At 42.0% G+C, this 18,786-nt stretch overlaps 1 protein-coding gene across 1 annotated transcript in view; it reads right to left on the bottom strand.

The window, feature by feature from the left end:
• LOC129854883 (vesicular glutamate transporter 2.1-like) overlaps positions 1-17,242 on the bottom strand; it is a gene marked incomplete in the record, with an annotated part of 19,399 nt that extends 2,157 nt beyond the window's left edge. Inside the window, 11 exon segments of the mRNA XM_055922015.1 lie at positions 1-439; positions 692-819; positions 1,889-1,999; positions 4,736-4,868; positions 6,110-6,259; positions 6,353-6,495; positions 6,781-6,955; positions 12,468-12,582; positions 13,777-13,895; positions 14,461-14,716; positions 16,552-17,242. Coding sequence (XP_055777990.1) covers positions 113-439; positions 692-819; positions 1,889-1,999; positions 4,736-4,868; positions 6,110-6,259; positions 6,353-6,495; positions 6,781-6,955; positions 12,468-12,582; positions 13,777-13,895; positions 14,461-14,716; positions 16,552-16,649 — 1,755 coding nt within the window.
• Between the last annotated feature and the right edge of the window lie 1,544 nt (positions 17,243-18,786).

The following is an 18,786-nucleotide window of genomic DNA, read 5'->3' as shown; positions in this document are numbered from 1 at the left end:
GGATCAGCCACCTAATATTATTCATTATGATATTAAAGGCAAAAAAATGATCCAAAATCAGCACTTCTGCTCTGATACACTCGATACATACGGCCCTGTTCTATGAGTAGTCTCAATCTGCCCAGGTCTGTCCAGCTGGTTCCTCCTCTACATTCTCCCAGCTGTCTGGGGCCACCCAGCCCCCATTGAGCCCAGTTGTAGTGGCACCGTAACTCTTCCCTGCGCCTACTGCCGCCATGCCACCACTATAGCCCTGTGTGATGTCACCCGTCTCCTCCGCCAGCTCGTCCTCGTCGATGAAGCCACACTTCTCGTCGCTGGTCAGCTCCGGGTCGGCCCATGGCTGCTTCTCGCCCGACGCAAAGATTCCATAGAAGATGACCCCTCCGTAGTGAACCAGGGCGGCGATGAGGAACACCCACTGCCACTCCTCTCGAGTCTAGAGACAGGAAGTGATGCCAGAACACAGGAAATGAGAGCTCTGGTGAGTAAGATTTCAAATGTGTTTATACCAAGACAAATAAACTTGAACATGAACTCATACCTTGTCTATATATGGTAAACCATAACAATTATAGTGGTATATTGTAGTTGGAACTTGTAGAACATTTAAGTCACCAGCCGCAACTGTTTCAGGAAGCTAGTTCGTTGTTTTGGGGGGGGGGGGGGGGGGGGGGGGGTGAATGTGTACCTTGTTTTTGGTCATGGCCCCAACGATGAGTGGGCACACCATCCCTGACAGGGTTCCCACGCCGTTAGATATACCCATCAGGATACTGGCATAGCGAGGGGCGATATCCAGGTGGTTCACATTGAAACCTACAAAATACATTGTTTTATGAAAATGGTCAAGAAGATCAACAGTCAGTATATGTGATTTAAAATCTGAATTATAGGCTGAGTCAACACAGAATTCAACCTGATAATATATTCAACCTTATTTGCATATTTCCCAGTGTGCCTTTCGAGCAGATTGTAGTTACTACACATTGAATGTGTTTGTTAAGTGACAGAGACATGGGTTGTTGTATACAGTGCCTTTCAGTCCTGTAGCGTTCACCAAGCGAGCGTCCAAGTGAATATGTAGCGCTGTTATCTTTACATTTAAAACGTTTATGACACAACATTATATTCTGTACAGTATTTTATTTTATTTTACCGTTATTTTACCAGGTAAGTTGACTGAGAACACATTCTCATTTGCAGCAACGACCTGGGGAATAGTTACAGGGGAGAGGAGGGGGATGAATGAGCCAATTGTATATCAGAAGACCTTTATTTTAGGGTTCAGTTTACACCCTAACACAGTGGTCTGAAACTCCTGTTTTAGAGGCCATATCATACCGGCAAGAAACATTATACTGGCTTGCAAAGTCGTGTGTAATTCCAAACAATTTTAACTTTTAAATCATCCGCAACCTGCATTGAGAATGACTGCCGGAGTAGGGAAGATTGACTATTGAGACTACCTAAATCATATAAACTGGAAAAGCCATTTACTGAAACAAGCAATTATGAAAATGAACCTGCAATAGACCATGCTGGGGACATAGGATAATGAAGTGCGTGGTTTGGAGCAAACATGAATTTGTAATTCTACTCAACAAGCTTGTTTCTATTTTAGCTCATTTCGAGCACAGTTTGTTGAGCTAACAAACTAACCACATTAGCGCAAATTCTTGTCCACTCAACTCACAGAATAACACTGATTAGGCAACTGTTTAAGTTGGCTTTTGTTTATTTATTACAAGTGAACGCCGAAATATTACCTTTAAAAGGTGCATAGCCGACAAAGCTCGGAACAGGATTAAATCCCGGGGCCTAAAAGAGAGTGTTCAACTTGAACATTTAATTGTTTACAACATTTTAAAAATGTTCTACTACTCACCCGATATAGCGAAGCCACTGAAGCCCACAGCCATGACCAGGAAAGAGATGGCCACACCCTTGGTGTGAGAGAAACCAACCACGAGAAGCAAGGTAGCCTCCATTCCAAACCCTACACACAGGCAACAACAATATACATTTTAATCATTTAGCAGATACTCTTTATCCAAAGTGACTTTCAATCAGTGCATTTAACTACAGTGGGTATAGTAAAACAACCTCATATCACAACCGTTGCAAGTGAAAAACCCTCTTGAAACAAGTCACTATCTGGCAACTCAGCGCAAGCAAGAGTAAAGGAAACCCCTATTACTGTTAGTATGCTTCTTGGTTACCTACAGTCTAGTTATTATCCCTGGTGACCTACAGTCTAGTTATTATCCTTGGTGACCTACAGTCTAGTTATTATCCTTGGTGACCTACAGTCTAGTTATTATCCCTGGTGACCTACAGTCTCGTTATTATCCTTGGTGACCTACAGTCTAGTTATTATCCTTGGTGACCTACAGTCTAGTTATTATCCTTGGTGACCTACAGTCTAGTTATTATCCTTGGTGACCTACAGTCTAGTTATTATCCTTGGTGACCTACAGTCTAGTTATTATCCTTGGTGACCTACAGTCTAGTTATTATCCTTGGTGACCAACAGTCTAGTTATTATCCTTGGTTACCTACAGTCTAGTTATTATCCTTGGTTACCTACAGTCTAGTTATTATCCTTGGTTACCTACAGTCTAGTTATTATCCTTGGCGACCTACAGTCTAGTTATTATCCCTGGTGACCTACAGTCTAGTTATTATCCCTGGTGACCTACAGTCTAGTTATTATCCCTGGTGACCTACAGTCTAGTTATTATCCCTGGTGACCTACAGTCTAGTTATTATCATTGGTGACCTACAGTCTAGTTATTATCCTTGGTGACCTACAGTCTAGTTATTATCCTTGGTTACCTACAGTCTAGTTATTATCCCTGGTGACCTACAGTCTAGTTATTATCCCTGGTGACCTACAGTCTAGTTATTATCCTTGGTGACCTACAGTCTAGTTATTATCCTTGGTGACCTACAGTCTAGTTATTATCCTTGGTGACCTACAGTCTAGTTATTATCCTTGGTTACCTACAGTCTAGTTATTATCCTTGGTTACCTACAGTCTAGTTATTATCCTTGGTTACCTACAGTCTAGTTATTATCCTTGGTGACCTACAGTCTAGTTATTATCCTTGGTTACCTACAGTCTAATTATTATCCTTGGTGACCTACAGTCTAGTTATTATCCCTGGTGACCTACAGTCTAGTTATTATCATTGGTTACATACAGTCTAGTTATTATCCTTGGTGACCTACAGTCTAGTTATTATCCCTGGTTACCTACAGTCTAGTTATTATCATTGGTTACATACAGTCTAGTTATTATCCTTGGTGACCTACAGTCTAGTTATTATCCCTGGTTACCTACAGTCTAGTTATTATCCTTGGTGACCTACAGTCTAGTTATTATCCTTGGTGACCTACAGTCTAGTTATTATCCTTGGTGACCTACAGTCTAGTTATTATCCTTGGTGACCTACAGTCTAGTTATTATCCTTGGTGACCTACAGTCTAGTTATTATCCTTGGTGACCTACAGTCTAGTTATTATCCTTGGTGACCTACAGTCTAGTTATTATCCTTGGTTACCTACAGTCTAGTTATTATCCTTGGTTACCTACAGTCTAGTTATTATCCTTGGTGACCTACAGTCTAGTTATTATCCTTGGTTACCTACAGTCTAATTATTATCCTTGGTGACCTACAGTCTAATTATTATCCCTGGTGACCTACAGTCTAGTTATTATCATTGGTTACATACAGTCTAGTTATTATCCTTGGTGACCTACAGTCTAGTTATTATCCCTGGTTACCTACAGTCTAGTTATTATCATTGGTTACATACAGTCTAGTTATTATCCTTGGTGACCTACAGTCTAGTTATTATCCCTGGTTACCTACAGTCTAGTTATTATCCTTGGTGACCTACAGTCTAGTTATTATCCTTGGTGACCTACAGTCTAGTTATTATCCTTGGTGACCTACAGTCTAGTTATTATCCTTGGTGACCTACAGTCTAGTTATTATCCTTGGTGACCTACAGTCTAGTTATTATCCTTGGTTACCTACAGTCTAGTTATTATCCTTGGTGACCTACAGTCTAGTTATTATCCTTGGTGACCTACAGTCTAGTTATTATCCTTGATGACCTACAGTCTAGTTATTATCCCTGGTGACCTACAGTCTAGTTATTATCCCTGGTGACCTACAGTCTAGTTATTATCCTTGGTGACCTACAGTCTAGTTATTATCCCTGGTGACCTACAGTCTAGTTATTATCCCTGGTGACCTACAGTCTAGTTATTATCCTTGGTGACCTACAGTCTAGTTATTATCCTTGGTGACCTACAGTCTAGTTATTATCCTTGGTGACCTACAGTCTAGTTATTATCCTTGGTGACCTACAGTCTAGTTATTATCCTTGGTGACCTACAGTCTAGTTATTATCCTTGGTTACCTACAGTCTAGTTATTATCCCTGGTGACCTACAGTCTAGTTATTATACTTGGTGACCTACAGTCTAAAATGTGATATGAACAGGTTAGGAATGTGTTATATATAGGTTATGCATGTGTTATGAAGTCCTTATGCAGCTCATCCTTATCTCCGCAGTTCATGATCTTCGAGACCATGACGGTGGAAGTTGACAGGATGATCTGTATAGATTATGAATGTGTTACAAAGTTTTCTATGTAGCCCTTATGAAATCCCTATGTAGCCCTTATGAAGTCCTTATGAAGTCCTTATGTAGCCCTCACCTCCACAGTTCATGATCTTCCTGACGGTGGTAGTAGACAGGATGTTTCTGGTGCGTAGCCAGTCAGCCAGCTGTCCTCCGATGGGCACGATGATGGTCATCACCAAGTGAGGCAGGGCCGACACCATGCCCACCTGACAACACAAACATCAACAGCCACAATAACATAAATATTAACAATAACAATAACATTAATGGGCTTGATGATGGTCATCAGTAAGTGTGGAGGTGCTGACAGCATGCACACCTGACAACACATACAGTGAACCATAAACATTTCGACTTTCAAGTTGACTGTAATTAACATCGACATGGCAGTCAATGCCAAAACTGACAACCCATGAAATGGCCTATCTAGATACATATTTATTACGTGTCAAAGTTCAGAAGTCTGTTTCCAACATGTGCGCAATTTCTCCTTGTATGTTGTTCTGTGTTGAGATCTTTCAAACGCAGATTAGTTTGTCATTCATGGCTTTGACGTGTTCCCATGTATCATGATGTCATGACGTATCATGATGTATCATGATGTCATGCTGTCATGATGTCATGATGTATCCTAATGTCATGACGTATCATGATGTATCATGATGTCATGATGTATCCTAATGTCATGACGTATCATGATGTATCATGATGTCATGATGTCATGCTGTCATGATGTCATGATGTATCATGATGTCATGATGTATCCTAATGTCATGACGTATCATGATGTATCATGATGTAATGATGTATCATGATAACAGTAACGGTGCAGGGTGCGGAGGGAGGAGAAAAGAGAGATATCATCTTTCAAGCTACACCTCTTAAATCCATCCCCCCAAATATGACAGCTCAAAAATGTATATCCTCAAAAAACAGTGATTGTCCCAGAACACGTCTTCCTACGTGCTTTAGCCACCACTGACTCCAAATATCACACCACGGCTATAATTCACACCCTGATACACAAGAGGGCCAGAGATCCACCCAGCATCTGAATTACACCTGTCAGACCAGCCTGAGTTATATCGCTTGCGTCCCAAAATGAAACGCTATTTACTACGTAGTGCACTACTTTTGATCAGAGCCCTGGTTAAATGTAGCCGGGCCAATAGGATGCCATTTAGGACGCAGACCAGGATGTGTCTGTGTTTGGTGTCTAGAGGACATTTTACCCTCAACGTTACGAAATGGAAATGAAATCCAACACTGGTACTCAGTAAAGCAATTGATACGCCCCGTACAAGTGATGTACAATGCATTTGACACAACGGATATATATTTTTTATTAAAATCTCTGAGTTTTGTCCGCCCCGGTTACGTCTTACACAAATCAAGCCAACTATTCACACCTGGCTGGCATTGTGAGTAAACGGCTCCTCATTTTTACCTTGCTGATCTCGAAGCCGAACACCTCCTCGAAGTAGGCCGGCTGGCTGATGAGGAGCAGATAGAACGTCCAGCTCCTGCAGAAGTTGGCCACGATGATAGCATAGACGGGCATTGAGGTGAAGAACTTCCTCCACGGAGTCTTGTATTTCTGCAGAGCCATAGTTGTGTATAGCAGAACACATGTCAGTTAGTTGGATAGGTGGAGAAGAGGAGGAGAAGGAGGAGAAGGAGGAGAACTCACGCTAGCAGGACCGAATAGTTCTTGACCCTCTCCGATGCTCTCCTCGATGTAACGTCTCTCCTCGGCGGTGATGGTGGGGTGAACCTCTGGGCTCTCATAGGACACCAGGATCCAGAACATGTACCAGAACATCCCAAAGCAGCCTAGAGAGAGAGAGAGAGAGAGAGAGAGAGAGAGAGAGAGAGAGAGTTATATTACTGTAAATCCGATTAATAAAATATGAGGTATATGTATATTTATGGTTTATTCCAGATTTTGTTTTTTATCACTTAGTCAACAGACACAAATAAAGTAAAATAGACAATCTTGTCTCAAAAAGGATCCCTCTAGGACAGCTGTAGCTACTCTACGAACAACTATGGACGGTGATTTAGCCAGGATAGTCCACTCAGTAACAAGTGCCACTGTTTTCCAGGTGATGAACCTACCGTACAGATAGAAGACGGAGGACCAGCCAGAGTACTGGACCAGGATCCCAGCCAGCGGCATGGCTATCACGGCACCAGCATAGGATCCACAGAATGAGGTGGTGGCCAGACGGCTCCTCTCCAGTGGTGGGGCCCACTTACTCCAGATGCCATGACAGGCTGGGTAGGTCACTCCCTATGGAGGAACACAGAGTATATGATATATTATATTATACATACACTACCGTTCAAAAGTTTGGGGTCACTTAGAAATGTCCTTGTTTTTGAAAGATTAGCACATTTTTTGTCCATTGAAATAACATCAAATTGATCAGAAATACAGTGTAGACATTGTTAATGTTTTAAATGACTATTGTAGCTGGAAACGGCAGATTTTTTATGGAATATCTACATAGGTGTACAGAGGCCCATTATCAGCAACCATCACTCCTGTGTTCCAATGGCACGTTGTGATTGCTAATCCAAGTTTATAATTTTAAAAGGCTAATTGATCATTAGAAAACCCTTTTGCAATTATGTTAGCACAGCTGAAAACTGATGTTCTGATTAAAGAAGCAATAAAACTGGCCTTCTTTAGACTAGTTGAGTATCTGGAGCATCAGCATTTGTGGGTTCGATTACAGGCTCAAAATGGCCAGAAACAATTAACTTTCTTCTGAAACTCGTCAGTCTATTCTTGTTCTGAGAAATGAAGGCTATTCCATGCGAGAAATTGCCAAGAAACTGAAGATCTCGTACAACGCTGTGTACTACTCCCTTCACAGAACAACGCAACCTGACTGTAACCAGAATATAAAGAGGAATGGGAGGCCCCGGTGCACAACTGAGCAAGAGGACAAGTACATTAGAGTGTCTAGTTTGAGAAACAGACGCCTCACAAGTCCTCAACTGGCAGCTTCATTAAATAGTACCTGCAAAACAGCAGTCTCAATGTCAACAGTGAAGAGGTGACTCCGGGATGCTGGCCTTCTAGGCAGAGTTCCTCTGTCCAGTGTATGTGTTCTTTTGCCCATCTTAATCTTTTCTTTTTATTGGTCAGTCTGAAATATGGCTTTTTCTTTGCAACTCTGCCTAGAAGGCCAGCATCCTGGGGGTCACTGTTGACATTGAGACTGGTGTTTTGCGGGTACTATTTAATGAAGCTGCCAGTTGAGGACTTGTGAGGCATCTGTTTCTTAAACTAGACACTCTAATGCACTTGTCCTCGTGCTCAGTTGGGCACCAGGGCCTCCCACTCCTCTTTCTATTCTGGTTAGAGCCAGTTTGCACTGTTCTGTGAAGGGAGTAGGACACAGCGTTGTACCTGTCTGTTGAACAGACAGATTGACAGAGAAACGTACAAACCGACCGACTGACAGAGTGGGTCATGTAATTCAGTCCTGCATTCATTTCCCTCTTATATCCTGACCTTAAAATGACGCAGACATTTTCCAAATGACTTAACCAAATAGGATTTAATATCATCAAACAAATATTCAGTAATAAATCCGATTGGGATGAGTCAGTGTTGGTAAACGGCACTGACAACTGAGCAGCCAGTTTTTGTCATTAGTCAAATACAAGCAAGATTATGATGTCTTATCAAAAACAAACTGGCACGACACATCTGAGCTGAACTTTCCTACTCTGGATAAATGGGTTGAGGTGGGCCTGCGGCTGTGTTAAATGGCAGTCTAGTCGACCCTGGTCAAAAGTAGTGCACTGCTTAGGGGATATTATATATGGAATAGAGTGCCATTTGAGACTATATATGGAATAGAGTGCCATTTGAGACTATATATGGAATAGAGTGCCATTTGAAACTATATATGGAATAGAGTGCCATTTGAGACTACATATGGAATAGAGTGCCATTTGAGACTACATATGGAATAGAGTGCCATTTGAGACTACATATGGAATAGAGTGCCATTTGAGACTACATATGGAATAGAGTGCCATTTGAGACTACATATGGAATAGAGTGCCATTTGAGACTACATATGGAATAGAGTGCCATTTGAGACTACATATGGAAAAGTCGCCATTTGAGACTATATGGAATAGAGTGCATTTTGAGACTATATGGAATAGAGTGCCATTTGAGTCCATATATGGAATAAAGTGCCATTTGAGACCATATATGGAATAAAGTGGCATTTGAGACTATATGGAAGAGAGTGCCATTTGAGACGCGACCTGAGACTGAGTCAGCCAGGGCAGATTCAAGCTAACGATCCTACTTCGCCACAAAAAGAGAATTGCTCCCATAAATTTTCAATTACTCACTAAGTGGCACACAATCAACTATTGATAGACACAAATTGCTTGGGCTTGCTGTGGGAGTCACCCTGAAATGCTAATGTTTAATTTGCAGTAAGAAGTCGATGCACAAGGGAGGACGGAGCACAGACACAGACTGCTTCTGTTTCTCCATTGAGGAATGGAGGGATGGAGGGATGGATAGAGGGAGAGATGAAGGGATAGAGAGCTGGAGGGATGGAGAGATGGAGGGATAGAGAGCTGGGGGGATGGAGGGATGAAGGGATAGAGAGATGAAGGGATAGAGAGATGAAGGGATAGAGAGCTGGAGGGATGAGAGCTGGAGGGATGGAGAGATGGAGGGATGAAGGGATGGAGAGATGGAGGGATGGATAGATGGAGGGATGGATAGATGGAGGGATGGAGTGATGGAAGGATGGAGAGATGGAGGGATGGAACGATGGAGGGATGGATAGATGGAGGGATAGAGAGATGGAGGGATAGAGAGCTGGAGGGATGGAGGGATGGAGGGATGGAGAGATGGAGGGATGGATAGATGGAGGGATGGAGAGATGGAGGGAGGGAGGGATGGATAGATAGATGGAGGGATGGAACGATGGAGAGATGGGGGGATGGAGGGATAGAGAGATGGAGGGATGGAGAGATGGAGAGATAGAGGGATGGAAGGATGGAGAGATGGAGGGATAGAGAGATGGAGGGATGGATAGATGGAGGGATAGAGAGATGGAGGGATGGATAGATGGAGGGATAGAGAGATGGAGAGATGGAGGGATGGATAGATGGAGAGATGGAGGGATGGATAGATGGAGAGATGGAGGGATGGAGAGATGGAGGGGTGGAGGGATGGAAGGATGGAGAGATGGAGGGATAGAGAGATGGCGGGATAGAGAGATGGAGGGATAGAGAGCTGGAGGGATGGATAGATGGAGGGATAGAGAGATGGAGGGATAGAGAGATGGAGGGATGGAAGGATGGAGAGATGGAGGGATGGATAGATGGAGGGATAGAGAGATGGAGAGATGGATAGATGGAGGGATAGAGAGATGGAGAGATGGAGGGATGGAGAGATGGAGGGATGGAGAGATGGAGGGATAGAGAGATGGAGAGATGGATAGATGGAGGGATAGAGAGATGGAGAGATGGAGGGATGGAGAGATGGAGGGATGGATAGATGGAGGGATAGAGAGATGGAGAGATGGAGGGATGGATAGATGGAGAGATGGAGTGATAGAGAGATGGAGGGATGGATAGAAGGAGAGATGGCGGGATGGATAGATGGAGAGATGGAGGGATAGAGAGATGGAGGGATGGATAGATGGAGGGATGGAGGGATGGATAGATGGAGGGATAGAGAGCAGGGGGATGGATATATGGAGGGATGGAGAGATGGAGGGATAGAGAGCAGGGGGATGGATATATGGAGGGATGGAGAGATGGAGGGATAGAGAGCTGGGGGGATGGAGAGATGGAGGGATTAAGGGATAGAGAGCTGGGGGGATGGAGATGGAGGAATGGAGAGCTGGAGGGATGGAGAGATGGAGGGATAGAGAGATGGAGGGATGGATAGATGGAGGGATGGAGAGATGGAGAGATTAAGGGATAGAGAGCTGGGGGGATGGAGATGGAGGAATGGAGAGCTGGAGGGATGGAGAGATGGAGGGATGGATAGATGGAGGGATGGAGAGATGGAGAGATTAAGGGATAGAGAGCTGGGGGGATGGAGATGGAGGAATGGAGAGCTGGAGGGATGGAGAGATGGAGGGATGGAGAGATGGAGGGATGGAGAGATGGAGGGATGGAGAGATGGAGGGATGGAGAGATGGAGGGATAGAGAGATGGAGGGATGGATAGATGGAGGGATGGAGAGATGGAGGGATAGAGAGATGGAGGGATAGAGAGCTGGGGGGATGGAGATGGAGGAATGGAGAGCTGGAGGGATGGAGGGATGGAGGCTTCTATTCATAGGACAGGAGGATTAAAAAATGAACAAAAATAATAAAGGAACTTTCAGTCTGATAGTGGTCCTTCAGTCTGATAGTGGTCCTTCAGTCTGATAGTGGTATTTCAGTCTGATAGTGGTATTTCAGTCTGATAGTGGTATTTCAGTCTGATAGTGGTATTTCAGTCTGATAGTGGTCCTTCAGTCTGATAGTGGTATTTCAGTCTGATAGTGGTATTTCAGTCTGATAGTGGTATTTCAGTCTGATAGTGGTATTTCAGTCTGATAGTGGTATTTCAGTCTGATAGTGGTATTTCAGTCTGATAGTGGTATTTCAGTCTGATAGTGGTATTTCAGTCTGATAGTGGTATTTCAGTCTGATAGTGGTATTTCAGTCTGATAGTGGTCCTTCAGTCTGATAGTGGTATTTCAGTCTGATAGTGGTATTTCAGTCTGATAGTGGTATTTCAGTCTGATAGTGGTATTTCAGTCTGATAGTGGTATTTCAGTCTGATCGTGGTCCTTCAGTCTGATAGTGGTATTTCAGTCTGATAGTGGTATTTCAGTCTGATAGTGGTATTTCAGTCTGATAGTGGTATTTCAGTCTGATAGTGGTCCTTCAGTCTGATAGTGGTATTTCAGTCTGATAGTGGTATTTCAGTCTGATAGTGGTATTTCAGTCTGATAGTGGTATTTCAGTCTGATAGTGGTATTTCAGTCTGATCGTGGTATTTCAGTCTGATAGTGGTATTTCAGTCTGATAGTGGTATTTCAGTCTGATAGTGGTATTTCAGTCTGATAGTGGTCCTTCAGTCTGATAGTGGTCCTTCAGTCTGATAGTGGTATTTCAGTCTGACAGTGGTCCTTCAGTCTGATAGTGGTCCTTCAGTCTGATAGTGGTCCTTCAGTCTGTTATTTGTCTTTTTATGTGAACAACCCTACATCTCTCCCCTCACATTTCCCAGGTATGTTTCTTGTTTGCTCTAAAGCTCAGGGTCAGGTACGACAGAGTCTAAAAGCTTCCTCCCAGAAACAGCATACAATACATTGAATGCAGGTACACAGATAGAATGATGCTGCGTTTTTAAAGTGTGTATATTTTCAAATGCATTATCGGCGTAACTGTGTACACAGATATAATGCTTTCACTTACACAAATGCTTTAGTGATATGGTATACCAATCATGTGACCTCTGTGATGATCTTGAATGAACATCAAAAGTCTAGAAATGAACACTCGCCATAATACTGAAGCACAACGAGAAGCGGAAAAGGCAGCTTCGTTGGCAGTGGAGATGTGTCTTGTGGACCTTTCTCGTGTTATTGATGTGTATACACCTATTGGTTTATTTTAATGCTGATATGCATAATTAATGACAAGGTCTCCCTCCGGGAAAGAAGTGTTCTGACGTCAATGGAAGGTTAAACAACGTGTGTGATATAGGACCAAACCAACCAATCAGCAGGCATCAGCCCACAGTCTTACCTCCACCAGACCTTGTAGTATCCGGACACACATGACGCAGCGATAGTCCACCCGGGCAGCGGAGGGGATGAGCATGTTGAGGGTGGACGTGAGGAAGATGGCTAGCCCAAACACTCTGCGAACAAAGAGAAACAACGGAAACACTATTTGTAATCCATCCAATCACAATCCTATACATTAGCTGGCCCTAGCATATCAATTGAATGAATACTGTGCTGTAAACCAAAGTGGACATAAAATACTGTACATGGACCGACACGGAATTATGTTCAACAAAATGGTTTCATTATTATCATATTTCATGTACAGCTAAAATAATCATATTTTTTTTATCTCTATGTGTTCTAACTATCATGCTGGACATTTAAAACATAAAATAATCGACATATGATAAAAGAAAGAACAAACAAAAAACCTGTCGCATACGCAAAATAAAATGTGTGAATTCCAGCCGAAGCTTCGTTTAGGGGTGAAACGACAAGGTGAGGACAGTCTGTTCCAGCAGAAGGCGCTCAGCTGGGACAGGCTAGAGACGGTCCCTGCTGAATTACACTAAACCAGTAGAATATTTATCATCTCAATCCTGTCTCAATCGCCATTTAGCAGACGCTCTTATCCAGGGCGATTTACAGAATAGGTATAGAATATCGCCTATTTCCACATACATTATTTTGTATGGTTGTGTATATAGCCTATGATGTTGTCTAATGAAGCGTGAACATTTTATTTTAAAGCAACAATTGGGAAATAAAAATGATATGCCTATTTGTTCATTTTTATCTCGTCCTATCTATGAACACTTGAGCGCACATAACATGTCTCGCTTTACTACTGCCCGTTGCCATGCCTCCCACCGAGTAAAAAAAAAAAAAAAAGATTCGACACTGTAGTCCCGCGGGAGCTCATTATCACGAGGAGGCACGAGGAGGCACGCCTCGCAGCCGGTAATAGAATCCTTCAATATCTGGCCCGAGGTCAGAGTCCTCCTCCGTGATACCAGCTAAATCCACCCGTCTGACACACATCTGGTTTTAACAAGTGTCTGCTTTAAACAGAACCGGTGTTCCTCTGGTTATACATCTCACAGGTAGATGTCAACGAAAAAGTTACAGAACAGAACAGAACTGTGGTGAAGTTTCACCGCAGTTAGAATAGAACAACAGAAAGTATATAGAATAAAACAGAAAGGAATATAACATATTAACAGTATTAGGCCTACTTTATTTTTTCCCAAAATAAACTTCAGTATATGATACATGTTATACTATTTAATATGGTTAAAATACTTGTATTTTCTGATGACATTTACCTGTTTGCTGCTAGTCGCGAGCATATCCACCCTCCGGGTATTTGTGTGACGATGTAGCCCCAGAAGAATGAACCGTGGATCATCCCCACCGTCTCTGGATCCCAGTTGAATTTCGCTTTCTTCCCAAAACCAAACAATAACACACAGAAACACCAGATGAGTTATTAATCAACCATATGTCCTGATTGTCCTCTTTTTTTTCATAAACCTTATCAAGTAAAATTGTGTGAACTGTATAGATTAATACAGGCTTTGGATTCTTATAAGGCCATTCCAACAATAAATATTGCTTGGGCCAACAGAAAGGGATGGGGGAAAGGGATCAAAGTTGGAATTCCAACTCTATGAATTTGCTAATTTAAGTTTGCAGACTTTATGCCTAATGATAAAAGTCGTGATGACTGCAGGGCTTATGTGGGCTATGGTGTCTGTTTGTTGGATGACTCATTCAATTGAAATCGTGCCTTTGCTATCTCAGATGCAGAAGAAGAGGGGGCGGGGACTGGGTCATATCGTTCCCATTCCTATTGGCAACCAATTCACTGCCTATATAGTGCACTTCTTTTGACCAGGTCCCATAGGGAGTAGTGCTCCATTTGAGGGCCCCTAGGGTTCTGGTAAAACCAGTTCACTATGTATGGAATAGGGTGCCATTTGGGACGCAGTATAATATGATATAGGCACCTCTGTGATGATGATCTTGCCGTCCTTGTGTATGGTACTGTTATTGACCATGCCCACGATAGCCACGCCCAGGTTACACCGGATGCCGAAGGAGATGCAGAATCCGAGGCCGCTCATGATGGCGATGATGTAACGGCGCGGGAGGCCGAAGCACGTGCAGTCACATAAAGGCGGTTTCTTCTCCTGCTGCTCCGAGGGCCGTCCGTCCTCCGTTAACTCGATCACCTCACCTGTCTTCTGACGTTTCTCCACCACCCTTTTAGACCAAACAGGCACCCGTAGGACTATTAATAACATCCTGTATTTCCTTTAAAAAATAGTTGGCTATTCTTGTAATTATCAGGCCTATTTCAAAGTTATGTGGCAAACAGTTTGGCTTTTAAATTGAATTGGCCTATAGGCTAAGCTAATTCAAATCAGATAGATGGCTACGGCGAGAAAGTGGGGACATTTCGTTCTATTATAAGGTAAAGAATAAGGATATATCCACTTATTTTGAATGTTTTGAAGGAAATTCTTGAAGATCATTCAGATTGGTGTGAAAAAAAGTGTTTATTCTCTAAATTAGACTGAATCACCTTCTGTTTGTCTCTTTTTTAAATTATTTTTATTTTTAAACTATATATATTTTTTTACTCGTTCTTCAAATATTGAAACATAATTTAAAATAGCATGGAAAATTCTAGTAATTTTATTCTGAAGTGCAAATCAAGAGATAGAATGCTGATGTTATTTGTGAAACTATAACATTTTACCGTTCCATGTTCCGTTCAGTGTTTAAATCCCACCTGTTCTAAGAACGACAGCTTGGCTAAATTAATACAATAAAAAGACCTTCGTACCGCATTGCAGCAGTACACAGACAGCACGGAACTTACATGTATGCTACATATAGACCGTCTGTGTCGGTGTACTGAGAGCTCAATAAGATAACCAATTAAATGTATTAAGATCGAGTTTTGCATTTTATTAGATTAAAATGTAAGATGTATCATAACAAGTTATAGGCTACTAAATTCGATAGACCTGATAGCATAAGATTGCATAGGAAAACCAAGAGTCTTCTGCCAACATTGTATTGTGTGATGTATCACGGCATTACTATTCAGTGGAATGGTTAACACCTCCAACCACAGGGAATAGAAACATTGTAATGAATAAACCATGACAGAAAAAAAATGATGTTTCAAAAATAGATTGCTAATAAAATGCAATGTAAAACATTTTTATTAGCTCTTACAATTGAATATGCGTTTTACAATTTTGTTTCAATCAATCATCAATCTTTATAGTGAAAAGCACATTATTTTCAGTCACGAAAAACTAAATTAATTAGCCTAAATAATGCTTTTGGAAAGTCACGTGTTTCCAGCCTGACAATTTAGAATGATCATGTTTTTCTATCATTTTAAAATTATTCGATCAAAACCTGAATTTAGAAGCAAGAAATATGATCATCATGGTAGCCTATATATATCGAGTATTTTCGTCAACGGAGTAGCCTACAATTTTCCTATAAAAATTAATTTCCTGATTCCAATGCAGTGGCGCATTTTACACGAGCACAAAGAATGACAGTTGATATCTAACAGATCGATCTTGGTTAATACTGATGAATATATAATCTAACAGATATCTCCGACCCCTTGTGTCACGACGCGTTCTGATGCATTAATTATTTAAAACACAACCCTCACTCTCCCGGGAAATAACTGATCCTTAAATATTCGACCACTCTGATATTATTGTGCATTTCCACTTCCTGTCCTGTTGATAATTAATCTAAAAATGTGTTTTTTTTCTCTTTTGAATTTAGTCCAGAATCACAGCAACCAATTTGCAAGTGAGATTTATTTTCTCATTGGGGTTTTGGTGCAAGTGAGATTTTATTTCTCATGGGGTTTGGGTGTTAGTGATATTTTTTTTCTCATTGCCTGGATGAGACAGGAAGCAATTCACACCTGCATTACATATGGATATATATTTTAACATTTAAATTCCCTATTTACGTTTTTTTTTTTTTTTTTACCGTAATCCCGAGGTGAAAAGCAGACAGAGAGAAGGGGGAAGGGTTCGAGCTACTTATTTTACCTGTACAGATGGCCGAAGGTCTTTCCTGCCAAATTCTTCAGCCCTTCTTTACTGGGCGGGAAAGCCCGATGCTTAACGGGTTCGGGATCGGATTCCATGATTCCAAATTTTTCTTGATTTCTGCTCGATTTCTTTTATATTACGATAAATAATTCAAATATAGAATATTGCTAAACATATTCGGTAAAATGTGAATCCGAATTATGTGCCTCTTTCTCGGAAGAAAATCGAGGTTTAGACATCCAACGCCAGGTGTATTGAATGAGCTGAGAAAAAAACGATTATATTGCAGAATTAGGCGACCAATCTGATATGGTATGGTTTCACAGTCACAAAACAGTCTGATAAATCTTCCTTTGCCTTGTGAAATGTACATCCATTCAGTGCCATCTTGTAGGCTACAGATCCCAGTCAATTGCTAAAATAAAAAAAATAAAAAAATCACCCTCTTGATAACGTTTGAAATGTGTCCATAATATGATAAGATCATGAGAGAAACAACGTCGATGATTATGCGGAAAAGTCTAAATTGTATGGCTATTTTCCAGTGGAAGAAGCTCCACTCTCCTTTATCTTTCGTGACGATCTACAGTGAGGCAGGTAGCGGTTAGGAGAACGTTCAGCACCACGGAGAGCGAACGGTTGCGCGCGCCCAGTCAGCTGTGTCGTGTACCTGTCGACAGCTCCGCTTCGTGGCGCGCGATACACAACACATGCGCACACTCTTCTCTCTTTACCAGGGGTGTGTTCATATTGGCAAGGTTGATGTACATTCAGTGTACACACTTCGTGACTAAAACATGATTATTGTTTAGGCTGCATCCTGACTGGTTGCATCACTGCCGGGTAAAGCAACTGCTCGGCCTCCGACAGCAAAGGCACTACAGAGGGTAGTGCGTACGGCCCAGTACATCACTGGGGCCAAGCTTCCTGCCATCCAGGACCTCTATACCAGGTGGTGTCAGAGGAAGGCACTGAAAATTGTCAAAGACCCCAGCCACCCTAGTCATAGACTGTTCTCTCTGCTACCGCGCGGCAAGCGGTACCGGAGTGCAAAGTCTAGGTCCAAGATGCTTCTAAAACAGCTTCTACCCCCAAGCCATAAGACTACTGAACATCTAATCAAATGGCTACCCAGACTATTTGCATTGACCCCCCCCCCCCCCCCCCTTTACACCGCTGCTGATACTCTCTGTTATTATCTATGCATAGTCACTTTAATAACTCTACCTACATGTACATAATTACCTCAATTACTTCGACACCGGTGCCCCCGCACATTGACTCTGTACCGGTGCCCCCTGCATATAGCCCCGCCATTGTTATGTTACTGCTGCTCTTTAATGATTTGTTATTGTTATCTCTTAATTATTTAAAAATAATGATCTCTTATTTTCTTAAAACTGCATTGTTGGTTAAAGGGCTTGTAAGTAAGCATTTCATTGTAAGCCCTAGACCTGTTGTATTCTGCGCATGTGACAAATACAATTTGATTTGATTTGAAATCAAAAACGTTTGTCCTCAGTTTAGAGCCTCTGTAGGCCCTGGTCAACTTTTTTATGCCTTTCTTTCTCTCCATCTCTGGCGGTTAACAGTTATATTTCAATGGGCCATTCCAGGGCTATAAGGGGCTCTAGGGGGGTACTATGGTAACCAGATTACGATAGGAATCAAGTCCTATAGGGTAGGGATTATCAACTAGATTCAGCCAACGGATGATTTTTCCTTGGGCGGATGGTCAGAACAATGTACAAATAATAATGCAAATTGACCACAAGAAGCTCAAACAGATATCATATTTTACCAAAACACAAACATTTCAAACCCTGCTTTTCTTTGCATACGATCACATAAACTCAGCAAAAAAAACTGTCAACTGCGTTTATTTTCAGCAAATTTAACATGTGTAAATATTTGTATGAACATAACAAGATTCAACAACTGAGACAAAAACTGAACAAGTTCCACAGACATTTGACTAACAGAAATGGAATAATGTGTCCCTGAACAAAGGGGGGGTCAAAATCAAAAGTAACAGTCAGTATCTGGTGTGGCCACCAGCTGCATTAAGTACCGCAGTGCATCTCCTCCTCATGGACTGCACCATATTTGCCAGTTCTTTTTGTGAGATGTTACCCCACTCTTCCACCAAGGCACCTGCAAGTTCCCGGACATTTCTGGGGGGAATGGCCCTAGCCCTCACCGTCCGATCCAACAGGTCCCAGACGTGCTCAA

This window comes from Salvelinus fontinalis, chromosome 5, assembly GCF_029448725.1.
Source record: "Salvelinus fontinalis isolate EN_2023a chromosome 5, ASM2944872v1, whole genome shotgun sequence".
Taxonomy (NCBI): Eukaryota; Metazoa; Chordata; class Actinopteri; order Salmoniformes; family Salmonidae; genus Salvelinus; species Salvelinus fontinalis.
This window is presented reverse-complemented; position numbering and strand designations above follow the sequence as displayed.